Source organism: Sipha flava, unplaced genomic scaffold (assembly GCF_003268045.1).
Source record: "Sipha flava isolate LNK unplaced genomic scaffold, YSA_version1 207_pilon_pilon, whole genome shotgun sequence".
Taxonomy (NCBI): domain Eukaryota; kingdom Metazoa; phylum Arthropoda; class Insecta; order Hemiptera; family Aphididae; genus Sipha; species Sipha flava.
Window position 1 is genome coordinate 1,314,836 of NW_020272813.1, and position 18,517 is coordinate 1,333,352.

The following is an 18,517-nucleotide window of genomic DNA, read 5'->3' on the forward strand; positions in this document are numbered from 1 at the left end:
CCTCAGATAATTGTTCAATTGGTAGTAAGCAATGTTTTATAACATCAGTACCGTGTAATAAAATTTTATGAACACTAGCCGGCATATAGTACTAGTTATAGTGTACTATGTAAAGTTTTGCCGTGCCCATAGCATACTTTTAAAATGCCTTAATATTTATATGAAAACCACTTGAAATTGTTGAGAGTATTACTCCAAATCTAGATACTAGTTATACATTTAATCCAGTAATTTCTGCTGATAATATAGCATTTTCAAAAAACCATCTAGTAGTATTACCATCATTACTAGACCCACTAACTTGCTTAGGTTGATCGATAATGATACCAACTTCTTTACGAAAACGATTAATGATATACGTTTTTCTATTTTGAAATGATTGTTTTTCTTCTTTACCCCTCATTTGCCATTTCTTTACTTCTAACCTGTACAAAATATGCATTAGACACTCAAAAAATCGTATATGTGCATGGAGTGTAGACAAACCAAACGAATATGTTGATACATTTTTAGTTCTATTTTTAATAAAATCTATGTTGTTCATATTTTTTGGAGACACTCCATAAATATAGCAAACCTGGGAACTTGTTTCGGTTATTGCATTGCAAACTTTTCCGGTAATCATGGTAAGCAACAATTTGTTGTTAATTTTTAAATTTGATGAACCAATAATCACTTTTGTTGGTTCCAGGCTTTTTATTTGATTTTCAATATAACGGACTTCATTTTTAATGGTATCCTGTGTTTCTTTTTCAAACAGAAATCGAACTGGTCTGCAGAACCTAGTTGATGACGGACGTGGATTTTTCCATATTATTATTTTTTCATTATTGCTTTTTTGAAGTCCATATAACTGAATCGGTACAAGAGATGTCATTAAAAGATTTGAATCACTAACAGTATTATCAGTCAATTTCTGTTTGTATACACTTTGACCAGAACTGACGCCAAAACCCCATTTATATTTACATTCTACCGAATCTGGCTGTATATCATTTATGCATTGCTGAAGAACTGTTTCTTAAATTTTGACGATTCTGGAAGTTGTAGTATTTAATATTGCCTGTACTTTAATTTCCGCAGATGACTCGGTAATGATAATACTGTGGTCAGGGGGATAACATTCTTTTTTATATTTTTTATAACATCATAAAAAGGAAAAACATTAACTTCTTTTTCTTTTAGTCGTTGGCGCAATGTCATATATTGTTGCTTGCTGAAGTTTAAATCTACAAGAATAGCCAGAGCTTCTTCAGGGGTAAATATTTTATTATTACTAGATTTCTGCGTAAACATTTTATATGCTTTTTTAAATTTGTATGCTCGAGTTGATGTTGTTTCAGTCACTTTTTCAATAACTGTTGATGCGTGTCTTTTACCAGAAGACCATAGGCTTAGACGAGAAGCAAATGCTAGTTCTTGAGAACTATGTGAATTTAACAAATATTGAACCATTTTTTTTTTGGTTTTATCACACCTTTCTTGAAAAAGTTGTTTTGGACGGCCACGACTTTTAGTTATATGACTATTAGCCTCATTTTTATTAAAAGAAAAAATTAATTTAGTATCTAGCCAAGGACTATATTTTGAATACAATTTTTTTTTGCACTACGATTACACTCTTTCCATTTTTTTTGAAGGCTTGATAAAAAAGTAAAAATAACTGGAGAAATATTTGATTGAATATTGTCTACATTTAGTTTATTTTCTATATATTCAATAATGATTTTTCGAGATTGGGCGTTCAGTGGTCTTATATTTCTATTTTTTTTTTTAAAAATTCAAACAATTCTCTACGCATGACACCTAACAAAAATAATTATTACTTTGATAGAAGCAATGAAGAGCAAATAAAATATATGTTTAATTGAATTTTATGAACTTTAGAATAATTTAGCATAGTATTTTCAAAGGTCAATTTCGACCATTTTTTTTAAACTGCTATCAAAGTTAAAATATTTAAAATTAAACGTAAAATGTTGCATTGGTAATTTATAATACTACCAAATAGATGGTTAAATTTATAAACATAAAAAAATAATTCAAACATACTTTCTTTAGTATCATCCATATTAAATAAAATATATTATACAGAAATCAAATGACTCTTACAACTTGAAAAGTCAAACGCAAATAACTCAAAATATTATACGGCAGACCAACTATTAACTTATCGCAGATTATCGTTTACAATTTGAAGTTTGTTAAATATTATTATATCTTAATTACTACAGATAGGTATTATATTATCTTGACTATAGTAATATAATAAACAAATTGTAAAAGATAAAAGCAATTATACGATAGGTGAAAATTATATTTTTTCCACCTATTTTCGAAATTCCGCCCACTGTGCTGTATGGAGGTGTATACGTTATACAAAATACGTTATCGTCGAGTGACAGCTTTGAATAGACACAAAACCCAAGAAAAAATACCGACAGTGGAGTTGAACGAAATATTGGCAAATAAAATAAGAAAAAAATAAAAAAACCATAACATTTATTTATTTTCACCAAATCCTTCGATCTCAAACCATATCTAAAATGTATGTAAGCACCCATATTGTTCTTTTTTCTGCAAGCTTGTTGTAGCTCTCTAACAAACTTCTTAACAAACCAATACACTTGAAATTTCTCCTAATTATAATTTACTCTGTAGTATTCAATAAACTTGGTAATCGAACAAGCAAAGCGATCTAGGTCCTCAATGATATAATTTTGAGTGTTAAATGTTTTTCCTAACATTTACATTTTACACATTTTTTTACCAAATCTTAATTGAAAAATCAATAAATCCGATTGTAACAATTGTTTTCTTTTTTTTCGCGTGAAAATTTACATAGTCACAAGAGACCGTAGATTACTAAATTCTATTATGAGTTTATATTGTTTTTCAAACAAATGCTTTAATTTATTGTTGTTTTACTACGTGCATATATACACAGATATCATACAAATAGTGCAACATTGGCTTGCACCGATTACGACATAAACATCCTCCGTGTTCTGTCCGTATTTTTTTTAATTTGCATTTCATGCGAGTATACACGTTTACCGGTCCATTGTAAACGTCATAAATTTAATTTTACTTTCCATTTGCAGTTTCGGATTTTTGCTTTTTACAATTATGTTATCATGTTATTCTACAGACAAATTCTGGTCATGCCGTTCAAAGAGTAACACTATGTGTGTACGCAATTAAAAATGTATTATTAAAACTATAGGAACATATAAATGACTTGTCACATTATTGTTTTAGTTAAACTCACGATGAAAATTTAACTGACGACTGTTGTTGTAATAATATTGATTATTGTTTACAAAACGGATTTTTGTTGCAAGATTTTCGTGCGGTAGAGAGAGATAGAGAGATAGAGAGATAGAGAGATAGAGTACAATAAATTTTCACCGTTACTCCGACCTACTGTAGGCCATTCAGCTATTCATTAAAAAGCGTAGAAATTTATTAACTGCTGTGCAATTAATATTTCATCTATTGAAGGCATTGGTCGAAAGACGCAAAAATCAAATATGAACATGAATAACACATATAGCAACAAATATAATCGTATACAGACCCTAAAAAGAGAGAGATGGGGAATGCAATGTTTTATCCAAAGGAATTTTAAACGACAAGGGTCAACTGGATTTAAACATGAGCTTATAGTACGGCAAACATTTAACGAACGAACCGTGAGCCATGTCTGTCAACATGATTGTCCTTAATCGTTTGCTTCAAATACGGGTTTCACACCCTTTCAGTAATAATTTCATAAGCGGTTTACTTTGTACAATAACTTCAGTAAGTATCTTTTTAATGTAGGGATGTAAAATATAATTCAGTTAAATGAATCGATTCTCCTATTTCAGATCAAGTTTATTGAATTGATTCAGTGATTTACTTCGAATCATTTAAATATAATTTTAATTTAATTTAAATTATAATTATACTAATAATAATACCTGCCGATTTAGATTGTTTGTATATCAACTGTAAATTAGTTATTAATTTTTTTAACAATTAATTTTAAATTTATAATTGTTATAAAATTATAAATGTAATCCCAGTGGTATATTTAGACTAGAAGCCTCCAAAGGTACATCCAAGTTATGAGGGTGAGTAGGGAGGCATAGGATCTATATCATAACTATAAAATAAAACTGAACTTTTTAAATTTTTTTGCAATATTTTTGTTGAAAAAAATGTTTTGACCACATTTTGTATTTTTATTTTGAATTCAATATAAATATTGCTATTATTATAACTATGTATGAACACTAATTTAGATAATTATAACTATTAATTTAATAAATGATAAAATAAAAATAAATGTAATTTTATAGATAAATTTAATAGTGTTGTAAAAAAAATAACATAGAAATACCGTAATAATTTAGAAATAAAATAAACAGAGATAATATCATATAACAATGACTGGATTTTCACATAAACTGATATCATTGGTTATTGATAACCACGGAATACTCTAAAATAAAGTATAATTGAATGACAGATTAGTTTGAATCGTTTAATTGACTTCTTTGACTTTTGATTCTGTAAAATAATCAATATTATCAATGAATCGATTCATTATTCAATACTGAATCAGCTCAATTGGTCTATCTTACTGAATCGCTACAGTGAATCTAATCATTCATAAATTACCCATCTCTAATGTAATGTTATCATTTGACGTACCTATACGTTTTATCATTACGCAGTGAAATAATCACTTTCAACGCATCATTACAATATAATTTAATTTTAATTTAATCATTTATTTCTATGTATAAACTAATCTGTTAATGGTTTTAATATTAATTTACGAGTTTTAACCATTTATTAATTTTTACCGAAATGTAAAATAATATTATAATAGACATTCATTAGATATAGTTTTATGGATGTAATTCAACATACAGTTTGTCCCACGAAAACCCTTCGTATATTTCCTGAGATAATGAGTACAAAATGTATACGTACTTCTTATGTTTCGGTAAAAATAAATCATTTTTTTTTTGATATTTTCGATAAATTTATACAAGGTCTTATATATAATATATTTTATGGATATTTTAACGTTTCAAATTTTTATTTTCATTAACCTTATAGTTTTAATTTTATTTTATTAGTTAAAAAAAATGAAGATATTAAATAAAAAATAATTTTCATATTATCTAATATGGTTTTCTAATAATTAAACCACCATTTTGGCATTATAAAGTAGAATATTTTTCTGTAAAGATATATGATGTATCTTCGCGTTATGTTGTACACAAAGTTGAGGAAATATCTATTACATTATTTTGTACTCAAAATTTAAAAGTTTCGTCTGTATATTTGCACTATTTTGACTGTACCTTTGGGGTTATAATTTATTGTAAATTACCTTTAAAAACGAGTAATAACGGATCGTAATATTAATATATTTTGACAAGACATTCGTATATGTTAAAACAGGCAATAATGTATTTGCGTTATTGATATATGGTAATCACAAAATGTTGGCTATTTTACTTTTATAATATTTTGTTAACTCTTGTCGTAAATTAATATACAGTTCTCAAACAGAAAACGATCGGTTGTTATTTACATTTTGGATTGACGTCGTGAGTACAAGTATCTTGTAGCGGATTTTTTGATATTTTTGAAATTTGATGCTCAGTTCCTAACAGTTTATATATCTCGTAAAAATAAAATAAATGTTCAAAGTACAGTTTATTTTTTTAGATATCAATAGATCCAAGAAAACATCAATTCATATAAAAAAAAAAAAAAAATTGAATTAATTAAGGGCTAATGATTTGTCGCTAATTTTTAACAACAATGTGTCCTGTAAAACGTTCGGTATTCACTTACAAATAGGGAATGGTAGAACATTTATATATTAGCGGAAACAGGAATTCCACCTTTTTAATACTTGGCGTTATAAGACTGTACATCGAATGGCAAACCGGATTTATGGTGCACATATTTCAAGCCCGGAGGAAAAATATATGTGAGTGTTGTAAAGTTTCTGGAATGAGTTCAGTCGCTAAGGGTTTGTGTACGTATAAGCTCAAATTGTTAGCGAAATCGGTCGTTATGCTTATAACTATTGCATTATCGTTGTTTTCTTTTATTTTGAAACCGAAAATACCAACCGATTTTCCGCCTAATTTATAAATATAGTATGTTATAATATATATTGTATACGCTCTATAATTTTGCCGTATTCAGAGCTGGTGCTTGCGGACTGTTGGTAACAAACGAAACAATGGGTTCCGCCGTAACTAGTGTCGGAGACTTACTCGAATTCGGTGTTGGTGACCTGGTGGATATGTTTTCCGTAACTCAGAAACAAATCCGGACCATAACTGTCGGATCAATGGATTCCACTACCGATGCAATTTTTTCAAAACTAGACGGTATGCAAATTACAGTCGGATGGTTTGTATATCGACTATTAGTAAATTAATATTAAAATGTGAGCGCGAAATAGTGAAATACTTTATGTCTAAATAAGTTATGTCATAATTGTATGTTTATATTATATTTATTTATTTTTCTTTATTATATATTTACGTTTATTTAAACGTCATTGAAAAGTAAGTACTGAAGAAAGTAATAGCAAACGTTCTGTAAACATATTCATTGTATTGTGATTTTTAATTTTTATTATAAAGTCAAGTTATAGAAACTGTCTGTATAACTGTATAAACTTTAAATCGTTATTGCATAAAACAAGAATTGATGAATTTAAATACAATTCTTAAATATTTCAATGTAATATATAATATTATTATATAATAGTGTTTGAAAAATTACATGAATAATGTGAGACATTAATGTACCAATTGTAAATCAGGGACTGGAACCTATAGGTTTTTTCGGTTCCGGTTTCGGTTTCAGTTTTTTAAAAAAGTAAGGGTTCTAGAACCGGTTAATTTCGTTTAATTTTGATTATTAGAGATTTTAAAAAATAATATGAAATTATTTATTTATACTTGTTTAAATTGTAATTGTTTCATTTAATGAAAATAGAAAGTATTATGAATAATTAAAAAAAATAATTATAAATATATTAAATACGTACAAGTATATTATATCAGCCTATTATATTTCTTTGAGTTAGGTTAAGTTATTTTATTTTAACTCATAGTAAAAATTTGTAAAATATTTTGTAATATTGTGAAATATTATGATTTGATGAAATAAATATCTTTAATTTAAAATTTAATTTTAATTAAAAATCAAACTTAATACTGGCTACTGTTGTAGCTACAGATTTGTATAAACATTAATTATATTAAATACTTAATAGATAAGATAGATCAGGGTTTCCCAAACTTTTTTTCTGTCGGACCCCTTAGAGATAATAAAAATTATCTCGGACCCCTTAGTACAAATAAAAATTAAAAAAATATTAATAAATAATAATAATTTATATATTTTAAATTTTCGTTCGTGGACCCCCGGTGTGCATGCGGACCACAGTTTGGGAAATGTTGGGATAGATGATATACACAATTGTTGGTAAATTGTAATATATTAATAAACATACAAAAATAATAATAATAATAATAATATTACAAATTTACTTAGGTATTATATGTATTATGATATTACAGTTAACAACACAAAATAATAAAAACATATAAAGATTTTACTATTATTTTTCTGAACCGACAAATGGACAAACAAAATAGTCATTACCATAATTTTATTAGTGTAAATAACACTGACCTAAATCAACACTTTTATAATTAAGGGTACGGTTACGGTTTTTCATTTTTGGAAATAAAGGTTCCGGTTTCAGTTACGATTCTTAAATTTTAAAGGTTAATCGGTTCCAGTACCAGTTCGTTTCAATTACGGTTCTGGTCCCTGTTGTAAATTACTTGATCAATCAAAATAATATTCTGTAAAATGTATTTATTTTTATTATTTTTACTTCGATGAGTATTAAAACAAACAATTTCGAAACAAAATATATTTTAATAGGATTCAATAACATAAACAGTTATGATAGTAAGTTAGGGTTAAGTATAAAAACTATACGTTTAAATTGTTACTGTAGTATACTCGTAGAATTTATTCTGAGTAAATAATTTTTCATACACATCCGTTCACTGTTTAGAGAAATAATTGTTTTATTAAAATAACTGTGTAACTATAAGTGTAATCAATAATAATTTATAACTTTTATTGACTTTTCATAAACTAAAATACAATTTATTAATTAATTAATGGCAATACACTATCAGAGATACTTTATTGTTTTCACTTTTTGAGTGATTTATTTTATAAATATAACGCGTTGATGTTTTATCAATATATATTTTTAAATTGAAATAATAAATTATCATGTTAATATTCCTTAATTTTTTTTTTTTACCTTAAAATCGCACTAACACACATCTATAATATTGTATGATTTCTTATGTATTTTTGGTGTACTAACGAACAATTGTATAACTTAAATGATTATTGTTTTTTAATATTATTATGAATTCAAATTAAAAACGATTTTTTTGATATTTTATGAAATAAAATATGTGTTATTATATAAATAATGGTTTTCTTATCAACATGTACTATATTATATATTTATGTTAATATAAATATGAAAACTTTATTTTAAAATTGTAGCTTATATTTTCATTTTGATGCAGTTAATTAATTTTGATATTTTCAATGTTTATATAAAATTACTGCCGACTGTTGTTCGAGTATAGGTTTTAATATTTTATTATTATTTATTTTATTTTTAGACAACAATGGCAAATTTTTTTTTTTTTTTTTAATAGAGAAATAATCTCAATGAATGAACTTCGACTTAACTTCTAATTATATCTATAGTCAATTTTATACGCATGACTTTAGAACATAAAATTAAATTACTCATCCCAGTTGCATCATTCTCTCTAATCTATCATCTCAGACAGATTTATTATTAAAAGTAAGTTTTTTTCCCTCGAATTCGACATTTTACGACTTCTTAGTTTTATAACCCCGTGATAATAAAACGTGCTATGTTTAACAAGTAGCTTATATTTTCTCAATTTTCACTTTATGATCAATTATACAAACCCGCAACATTTAAATTCCTGAAAACTTTATTTGTGGATTTTACAAACAATTTATGGAAACCTGTATTTATTCTTAGTATTAAATATTAATTTTTAATTGAAAGAAAACTTATTATAATATATCGTGGATAATATTTTGAATCAATATTTTGTTATGTGTTATACATATTTGAAAAAATGTAAACGTTATCCTACAAACAATTGACATATTTAAATTCTTATTTTAATTCCATCACAAGCAATATATTTATTTGTTAAAATGCATATAAATTCAAATTATGCGCATTTTTAAACATATTAAATGTCAATTTAAAAATCAACACTGTCATGAGTTTCAAAAAGTATTTATACCATCTTTGTCAATAACTTAAACAGTAAATAATAAAACTGTATATTTTTTTAGAAATAACTAGGTTATAAAAAAACTTTTGACACGTTTTCTGCAGGCCCGTGTAGGTTAAACTCATTAACAATAATATCAATATAAAAATGTATTCAAATCTTCTTTCGTTCTCGTTAAATCTGAAGGGACGTGTTATAAACTAACTGAACCATAGTAAAATTGATTTGAGAATATGTTTTTAATTACATCTTAGATAGGATGTGTATGAACAGATCGCATCAAGTGCAAAAATAAAAAGAAGTGAGGTTTTGTGAATAAAAAATATATTATTTATTATAATAATTTCTGTCATAATTTCCTTGTATGAGTTTTGTAATATAAGTACCATTGGGAAAATGTTTGTAATATTCGTCATTAAATTGAAAAATGTTTAATTTATTTTAATAAAATATAGATCCAATATAGGTATATTATATTTATATATATATTCAAATCAATATTTATTTGTGAAAGTGTGAAATTTAGTTATGCTTTTAAATATAATTAATATTTTTTAATAATTCATAAGACACTAAAAATCGTTTTTTTTTTTTTTTTAGATTAATACATAATCAAAAAATAAATATCTAGGAGTATGAAAGTATGCAAAAAAATATTTATTTATGTTTTAAAACAACACAGTATATAAAACAAAATTTAAAGCGTAAAAGATTAACGATTGGCGTATACTTAATGAGGCGAACACAGAAAAACATGAAATACGTCCACTGTTTATATTTATATGTTCATTTAATTTGTTTATAATCTACGTCCTCCTGTTATTTAGTGGTCTAGAAATCGTCCTTTTGATTTAATTGTGTCGTTTTTCTAAAACAAGGATTTGTACTTAACCATATAGCATAAGTAGACCATGAAAAAAATGAACTAAGGATGAAATAATTTACTTTTTGAAAAAATCTAGATAAAGCTAAATAGGCTTCATGAACATAAATTGTAAATATTTATAAATATTTTAAATAGCAATCAATTATAATGGAAGTGTCTCTAAAGTTATTAATTGTTTAAAATACAGATACATTTTAAGCTATAACCAAGATCTCATTACATCAATATTATTACATATACTCCTCAAAATCATAAAATCACTTCGAAGTCGCTAGGCTTTTTCTATCTTCACCTTATTTCAATTAATCATCACTGATGTTACCGCAATAACCTATCATCTATCATACTTACTATGATATTATTTATACGTAACTAAAATATTTATAAAATATATGTTTTACCTTTTGTGATTTGGATGATTACAGTAAAATTACTACATTCACCTCATATAAAAATATTTTAATTTAAACTTGGTGTAAACAAAAAACCTTTGGTCCCTCATACTATTTTTTTTCTTGTCGAGCACTTCTGTATCTGATTAATTTTATCTGCCGTGATGTTTAATTGTGTCGTATGCGAGAAATAGTTCACCGCTAAAATCAGTATGCTGATACATGCCAAGTTTCATAATGGAACCAAGTTTTTTATAAGGTATTAGTTTAAATCATTTACACATAAATGTATTGTTCTCGAGTTCCACGAGTATAATATACCAAAAGAAAAGTTTTATTGAATATAATTTAATATCAATATTATTTATGAACAACTACAGTCATCGTTTATATTCCATGTTTGTATATTAATTCTGATTTATCGACCAATACTTACTTATACTTACTTTTTACTCATCATACAGTTCATTATACTGTTATAAAATCACACAATTAATTTTAAAGTATTTTTCGTATTTTAAGATCATAATATTTGTCTTTAAACACACCAGACTGGCACGTTTAAGTATTTTTTGTGCACATTATCAGGATTCTAGTTATGGTTCCTATAAAATGCATTGAAATTTAAATGTTACAAACAATTTTTATAAACCTATTAAACAGTTATGAAAAAAGTGATTTGTTTTGTTTTTAGATATAGCCGAACAATTAGGAGGACCCATTGAAAACGATATATATGGTCCAAGTCATATATTTGGTGGTTCTAGGAGTAACGTAACTAGATTAGTTCAAGGTGATGTATATTACAATAAGCTGTTTAGAATGTTTTTTAAGTATACTTATTTTACGTTACAGATTTTCAAAAAATATTCCCAAAAGCAAAAGATGTATTGTCCCAAGCCGAATCTGTCAAGGATGATATTATTATGTACAATAAAAAAATAATCGAATTGAATACTGAACTTCAGATGGTACCCGAACGGTGTCCACTAGAAGTCTCCGAAATGTGTAAAATTATTTCAGATAACAAACTGAAAGCAGAGAATTATACGTATTTGGTGCGTGGACAGGGCATTGTTATTATAACGTACCTATGCTTATTTTTCGTCTTATTGACAATTGATGTTATTTACCGTTCGTAGGATGATTTGATTAATTCGATTAAAGGCGTTTTAGAAGTAGAAAATGATGGACTCTCCAGCCTACCCCTGACATCAGCTGAAAATGCCAACATCCCAAAGGCACTATACGAACAGACGGAAAAAGAAAGATGGCGTAAGCAGAACGATAACAATAACTATATTATGTGCCGATAAGTATATTCAGTCGACGTTTTTTAGGAATCAAACAAACTTTGATGGATCGAAGACGTCAATTGGAGTTTTCCATATATCCATACGAAAGTCACACGCGAAAAATCGTTTCCAAACTGATGGACATGAAAGAATCAGCAAACAATTACATAGTCCATTTGAAACGGATCGAAACTTACCGATGGTCCGTTAGTGTTGGTAAGCCGTTATTAATTGGAAAACAAACATTTTCGCATACATTTTATTGACCGTATACCGCATATTGTAGGAATAGCAATCGGTGCACTCTTAGTTTGGATTTTATTAGCATGCAGTATTGTGGTAAATTATTGTTCACAGACGACTTGGGCTAAATGCTATTTCTTCGGGTAAGTTGATTTAAAAATTATTTGTGACTACTTGTATTCATGAATTAATTTTATTAATTATTATATTTTATAATAAGAATATATTAAGCTGAAGTTCCAACTAAAATAGCTGGCAGTGATCCTATTATTTTTTTTAAAGTCATTCGTATTTTCATAATACAGCCCATAAAACTTACAATTTATTAAAAATGAAATCATGATAAGTAGATAAAAATATCAAAATTTTAATAAAATAATCACGACGTAATATATAAATCGATTGAATAAGTTATGTCTTGTTATTCATTAATATGACACTTCCTTGAAAATATATAAAATTGTATTTTAAGTTTAAATGCTATTGATTATTGTTAATAATCTATTAGAGCTGAATATTTACATTTAATTATGCACAAAGTAATAATATGCTCATAAAATATAAATAATTTTATAACTAGTATAATTCTAGTTTATGAGTGAGACGAGATATGTACTGATTTTATTAGGTGCAATTTTCCCATATTCAATTTTTCAAAAAGTAAATCTATCTGTTTTCATTGATATTCCATCAAATTGAATACTATACATGAAAATTAATTTAAAGTGGTCTAACTAAAAAATAATTTAGAAGTCGATCAAACAAGTGTTTCAATTAATTTTAATAAAACAAATCAATATTTGTTCTATTGACGGGCAACTAAACAAAAGAGTCCAGATAGCCGAAAATGTTTTGTGTAGTACTAGGTATTATTATTACTATTATTACTAGGTGTTAGGTAGGACTTCCAAAAACTCAGCTAAGCTTATATTTCATTATTGTTTAAAAATCGAAATGTGACATAATAATTGATTATTTTCATGAACAGTGACAATTATTAATCTTTTGAACCTTCCAAGTGCTGTGAAAATATTTTCTATAGATAAAATTCTAACTTCATTCCATGTGCGTGTAACACAAGTGACTTTAACTCGAGTAATTTTAATTACGTACAGCACTAGATAAGATCTTAAACATATCATATTACGTCATGCATATTTTCATGCTTCGTTCAGAGTTGTTTCGCGAATTCGATAATTTATCATCACTTTCAAAACGTACCTATATAAATTTATCAGTACAAACAATACACAACGGATTACAACAACAGCGTCAACGACCTACGCGCCCTGCGCAAAGGCTTAACAGTTTAATTTTTTTCTTCTTTTTTTATGTACGACATACACTCAGCTGTGTTAGTGCAATGCGATTAACAAGCATAGCACTTTGGTTAGCAGCATTAGTGGGCTTAATGGTGAGCAGTAATGGCGAGGCGAACGTGTGCCGACCGTTGTACGACGAGCCTGCGTACGAGACCGTTACGAAAATAATGGATTGTCCGACCGTAACAAGCGAACGCGGATTTTTCTCTTCGTTCGTACTCGGCAACGAAACGTCCATAGCTCCGTTCAACGAAATCATCGAGTAACTATATGCATTATAATGTTATACTGTACAAAATTATTTACAAGACTCGGATTGTATAGAACTTAAAGGTACAAAAATATCGAATATTATATTACCCAAAGAATTTTGAAATAAGCGCATAAATATGCTATAAAAACTATGGTTTAAAACCGAAAACATTTTTTCTGATTTCGATTTTAGTTTCGGATATCGCTATATATTTTTTCCGATTTCGATTTTGATTTTGGATAACGATATATATTTTTTCCGATTTCGTTTTTAGTTTTGGATAACAATATATATTTTTTGCGATTTCGTTTTTGGTTTTGGATAACGGTATTTTTATTTTCCGATTCCAATTTCGGTTTTGAACATCGGTACTTATTTTTTCCGTTTTCATTTTTGGTTTCAAATATCAATGTTTATTTTTTCCGATTTCGTTTTTTTCTTTTGAATAACAGTATTTGTTTTTTTCAATTTCGTTTTCGGTTTCGAATTTCGGTGTTTAATTTTTAAAATTTCGATTTTGGTTTTGAATACTGTTATTGATTTTTTTTCGTTTTTTAACCATTTTAAACGGTACTCATAAAACGATATCAAATACCGGTTTCAAGCTCTGTTTTAAACTCATAAAATTATCACAAAAAACAGTTTATTTAATTTTTTTTATTCAAAACAATTAAAATTATTGCTATTCAAAAATTATTTAAGAATTAATAACGTTTAAAACGAATCGAAAGTTTGAGAAGTGCCACAACATTTTTTTTTACAATTTTATAATTCAAACTACGAGATTTATGAAAAAAAGGCAAATAAATTATATTTAATATATTTAAGTAAAAAAAAAAATAGCATCGAAACTTAAGAAATGCAAAACGTAAACGTATAAATCAATGTATTATTAAAACTTTAAAAGAAATATAAAAATATACGGTGTACAATTTTAGATTATAAATTCTTATTACGTTTAAGAAATGTAAATCTAACACTGGTATTTTTATCAATAATAATTAATAAATGTTATAGAATCCGTACTTATATGCAAGTTCGCTGTGCATAATTTTTATATTCATTTGCCGTTTTCATTTATTTAGATCGTGCAAGGGTAATCACTCGGCGTACTCCACGTTTAATTTGAACAAAGTCTTTGACGTGGAAACGAGTTCGGATTACAGCAAATGGCCAGGTGTAATGGATGCCCTGGATGGTCTCAAAACCAGAAGGGTTCACGTTGAATTGGACGTAAACAGTAGAGCACCGTCCAGAGCTGATGCATTGAAACCGATTTCCGAATCGACCAACTTAGACTTTCAAAAGTTTCGAAGTCTCGTAAGATATGTATTCGTTTACATAAGTCCCGTAGTCAACACCCCTATATATATATATATATATATATATATATAGTTCGTATATTCATAAATCAAAATAACGAAGTATGGAGATAAAAAATAAATAAAAATAATATTCTTGCGATAAAATATCATTGATTTATGCGTATCGATTGCTCAGATATAATGTTACCGTACTATTTGTTCTTATTACAAATTATTGTTCTACTAAAATAATATAGTGTTCATCATTCTTTCTTTCGTTACGTGTTAATAACATTTTTATTTTGCATTGCATTACCATTATATGAGTTTTTTTCTTTAAAATTTGAGCAAATAAAAATATATTATGTTTGCAATAATATTATTCTGAAATGTACAGATTTTGACATCTTCGTTAGAGCATGGTCGGGTGACTTTACTCCGCGATCAGCTCAATACACTTTTGACGCAAACGACAACTTTCTCGAACACATTTAAATATACATTGAAACATGTGGTGGCTAATATTTCGGATTTAATCGAAAGCGTGATGAGTCCAATGGGTCAGAGGAAAGTAAGGAGCATTTCTACCTTATTGAAAATAGAATATCATATAGTATATTATTGGTATTCAATACAGAATATGTTACTCTATCATTTAACATTGATGGAAGTCGAAATGGAACCACTATCAGAATCATTAAATCAAACTTGGGCAAACGCGTACACTAGAATCGAGAATTCTGACTTTGATCAAATATTGCGAAAGGTAAACACATAATATGTTAAGGTGTACAAGATCAAAGTAACATTGATAGAAACTTATTGATTTTTTTTAACAGTATAAATCTTATGTTACATTACGTTACCTACCATTTATTGATTGATTTGGAAATATATAACCTTTAAATAAATGATGTAATACATATTTTAAAGGTTAATTAAGTCTTGTTTTATCTAGTACTCTGGAGTATTCAATGTTGTTCTAATATGCTGACAATATAAGTTTACTGTATAATAAATAGATATTTACTGAATAGAAATGTATAACTCGTAAAAATACTAAATTTAAAATTAATAATGCAACATTATTGTATCTTAAGCGAACCAATTTTTTTAGAATATGGCTCAATACATGAACAGTATTAAATCACTGCTAGAAAAATACAAGTCGCACGTAACTGAAGCCGTAAAAACTGAAGCTACATCATGTAGACCTGTGTGGAATATCTATAGAATCGGAAGAGATTTAGTATGCAGACAAGCCTTAGATTCACTGGTAAATTATTATATATCTATTCTATTTTTGACTATTTCAGATTATAAACGATTATTTACTTGCCCTTTTAATTTCAGAATGGATTTTGGGTTATATGTTTTTTTATTGCCATGTCGATTACTGTAGCAATACCGGTAGTGAAGAATTTGAAAATTTTTCACAAGTCTCCGTTGACATCTATGTCTCTTTATACAATACCTCCACCACCAGCGATGGAACTTATGTGCACGAATAATTAATTTAAAAATCGACAGATCAAAATTGTTTTAGAAAATATTCATGTAAAATAAATTACTTGCTAGCTAAGGTAATATCAAACAAATCCATTGTAGAAGATATTTAAAAATTACAATAATTTTTTTTTTTTATTAAATTCAAAAATTAAAATTGCTTGAACTGTATAAGTATCTGTTAATTAAAGCTATAAATATTTTTAAAGTTTTCAAGTATACATGAGATATTTTTTAGGAAATAAGTGTTTTTAAATGTAATCGATATTTGTAAATTATATTAAGTACAATTTTGCCTACTATAGTATCACAAAGGAGGGTAATTCTAAAGTTTACATTACAATATGGTGCACAAAGAGAAATTAAATTATTTTATCAAACTTTGGAAATATAATTGCATTGTGAGAGATAATTTAATACTTACTAATGTCGTCACATATGGTTCTATGAATTATTCACAAGTAATATTTATTACTCAGTTAAACGATACGTTAAATAATATTCCTAGAATAAACATATTATAATTCGATGTAATATCATAGGGAAACCAACAAACAATTTTACACATATGCGTAACCACCAAATACCTGTAACTATACGTAAAGCCAAAAATATGTATGTAGCAAGAGAAGTGCATATTTTATAATTCGCATTTTTAGAATTGAGATGAATCGAATTTGTAGAATTTATTACTTTTTAAAATTTTCACAAAAGGCTATTTTGATGGAAGATTAAATAACATGAATCATTATACAAGCCGAGGTACGTACTGCATTCATATAGAGAATAAAAAAACTGAAGTGTCTCTCATAAACAAAGAATCTTTGTGCGACACATGTGTAAAAGAAAAACAAATTCAGAAAGAATGAGTAGAAATTTTTGAAGGACAAAAAAAAGCTACAGAAAAAATGATACAATTTAGTGATAAGAAATTAGTTATAATTAAAGTTGGGAGTTATGTTTTAGTTAATATTCCAAAGGTAGATCGTGGACCATTAGACACACAAAATATAATTGGCAAAGTTGTCGACAAAAAAAAATAACGTTTATCAAATTGGTACACGATTTGGAATTATAAATACGTGGCTAAGCAGAAATGTATTACAGACAACCGATGCAGAATTTCTTGACGAAGTACCAGATATAATTATGACACTAAGAGAAATAGCGAAGAAACATTCTCAATTTGGAGGGTAAGGTTATCAAAAATATTTTTGCAAAACATTGTGCAAAACAAATAAATGCACTTGTCGGAAAAACAATGTACTGTATAGCTCAAGATGCCACTAAAAAAACCACATGTTACAATAAATAAATACCTTTATATTATTAATAAATAATAATGTTCCATGTTATTCATTTATGTTACATATTTGTACTGTGTTATTATCAATAACCCTTAAAATAAAATAATTAAAATGGTTTTTACCATAAAATGATTGTAGTTCTTAAAAGGCCTAACTGAAATTAGTATGTATGAAATGAGCCTAAAAAACAGCAGGCTGTTTGAAAAAATAGTAAGTAATTCTTAAAAAGCCTAACAGCTGTTAGTCTGTATGCAATGAGCCTAAAAAACAGCAGGCTGTTTGGAAAAATAATAAGTAGTTCGCAAACGGGCCACCCCATTGCAAAGAGCCTAGTCTTTTGCAAAAAAAACTAATTTTCCATATGACCTACGACATATACATATAATTAAATACTAATAAAACGTTGAAGAAGATATTTTTTAGTATTTTTTCGATAATATTTTGTTATGTAGATCCCATTAATAAGATTAAAAACAATTATTATATAGAATTACACTTTCGATTTTTAATAAATTTATCTAGTGTTCACTTGATAACTTATAGTTTATGGATGAAATAATGCTATTTCAGTGTGTTACATTAGGTAATAAAAA

The 18,517-nt window shown here is 27.0% G+C and overlaps 1 protein-coding gene across 1 annotated transcript in view; it reads left to right on the top strand.

The window, feature by feature from the left end:
• LOC112682617 (prominin-1-A) overlaps positions 1-16,777 on the top strand; it is a 29,407-nt gene extending 12,630 nt beyond the window's left edge. Inside the window, exons 3-14 of the mRNA XM_025553261.1 lie at positions 6,223-6,410; positions 11,389-11,487; positions 11,550-11,752; positions 11,837-11,969; positions 12,035-12,205; positions 12,276-12,375; positions 13,583-13,816; positions 14,893-15,127; positions 15,509-15,682; positions 15,749-15,877; positions 16,229-16,387; positions 16,465-16,777. Coding sequence (XP_025409046.1) covers positions 6,223-6,410; positions 11,389-11,487; positions 11,550-11,752; positions 11,837-11,969; positions 12,035-12,205; positions 12,276-12,375; positions 13,583-13,816; positions 14,893-15,127; positions 15,509-15,682; positions 15,749-15,877; positions 16,229-16,387; positions 16,465-16,626 — 1,987 coding nt within the window. The 3' untranslated portion in view covers positions 16,627-16,777. The remainder of the gene's footprint in view (positions 1-6,222; positions 6,411-11,388; positions 11,488-11,549; positions 11,753-11,836; positions 11,970-12,034; positions 12,206-12,275; positions 12,376-13,582; positions 13,817-14,892; positions 15,128-15,508; positions 15,683-15,748; positions 15,878-16,228; positions 16,388-16,464) is intronic.
• Positions 16,778-18,517: the final 1,740 nt, after the last annotated feature.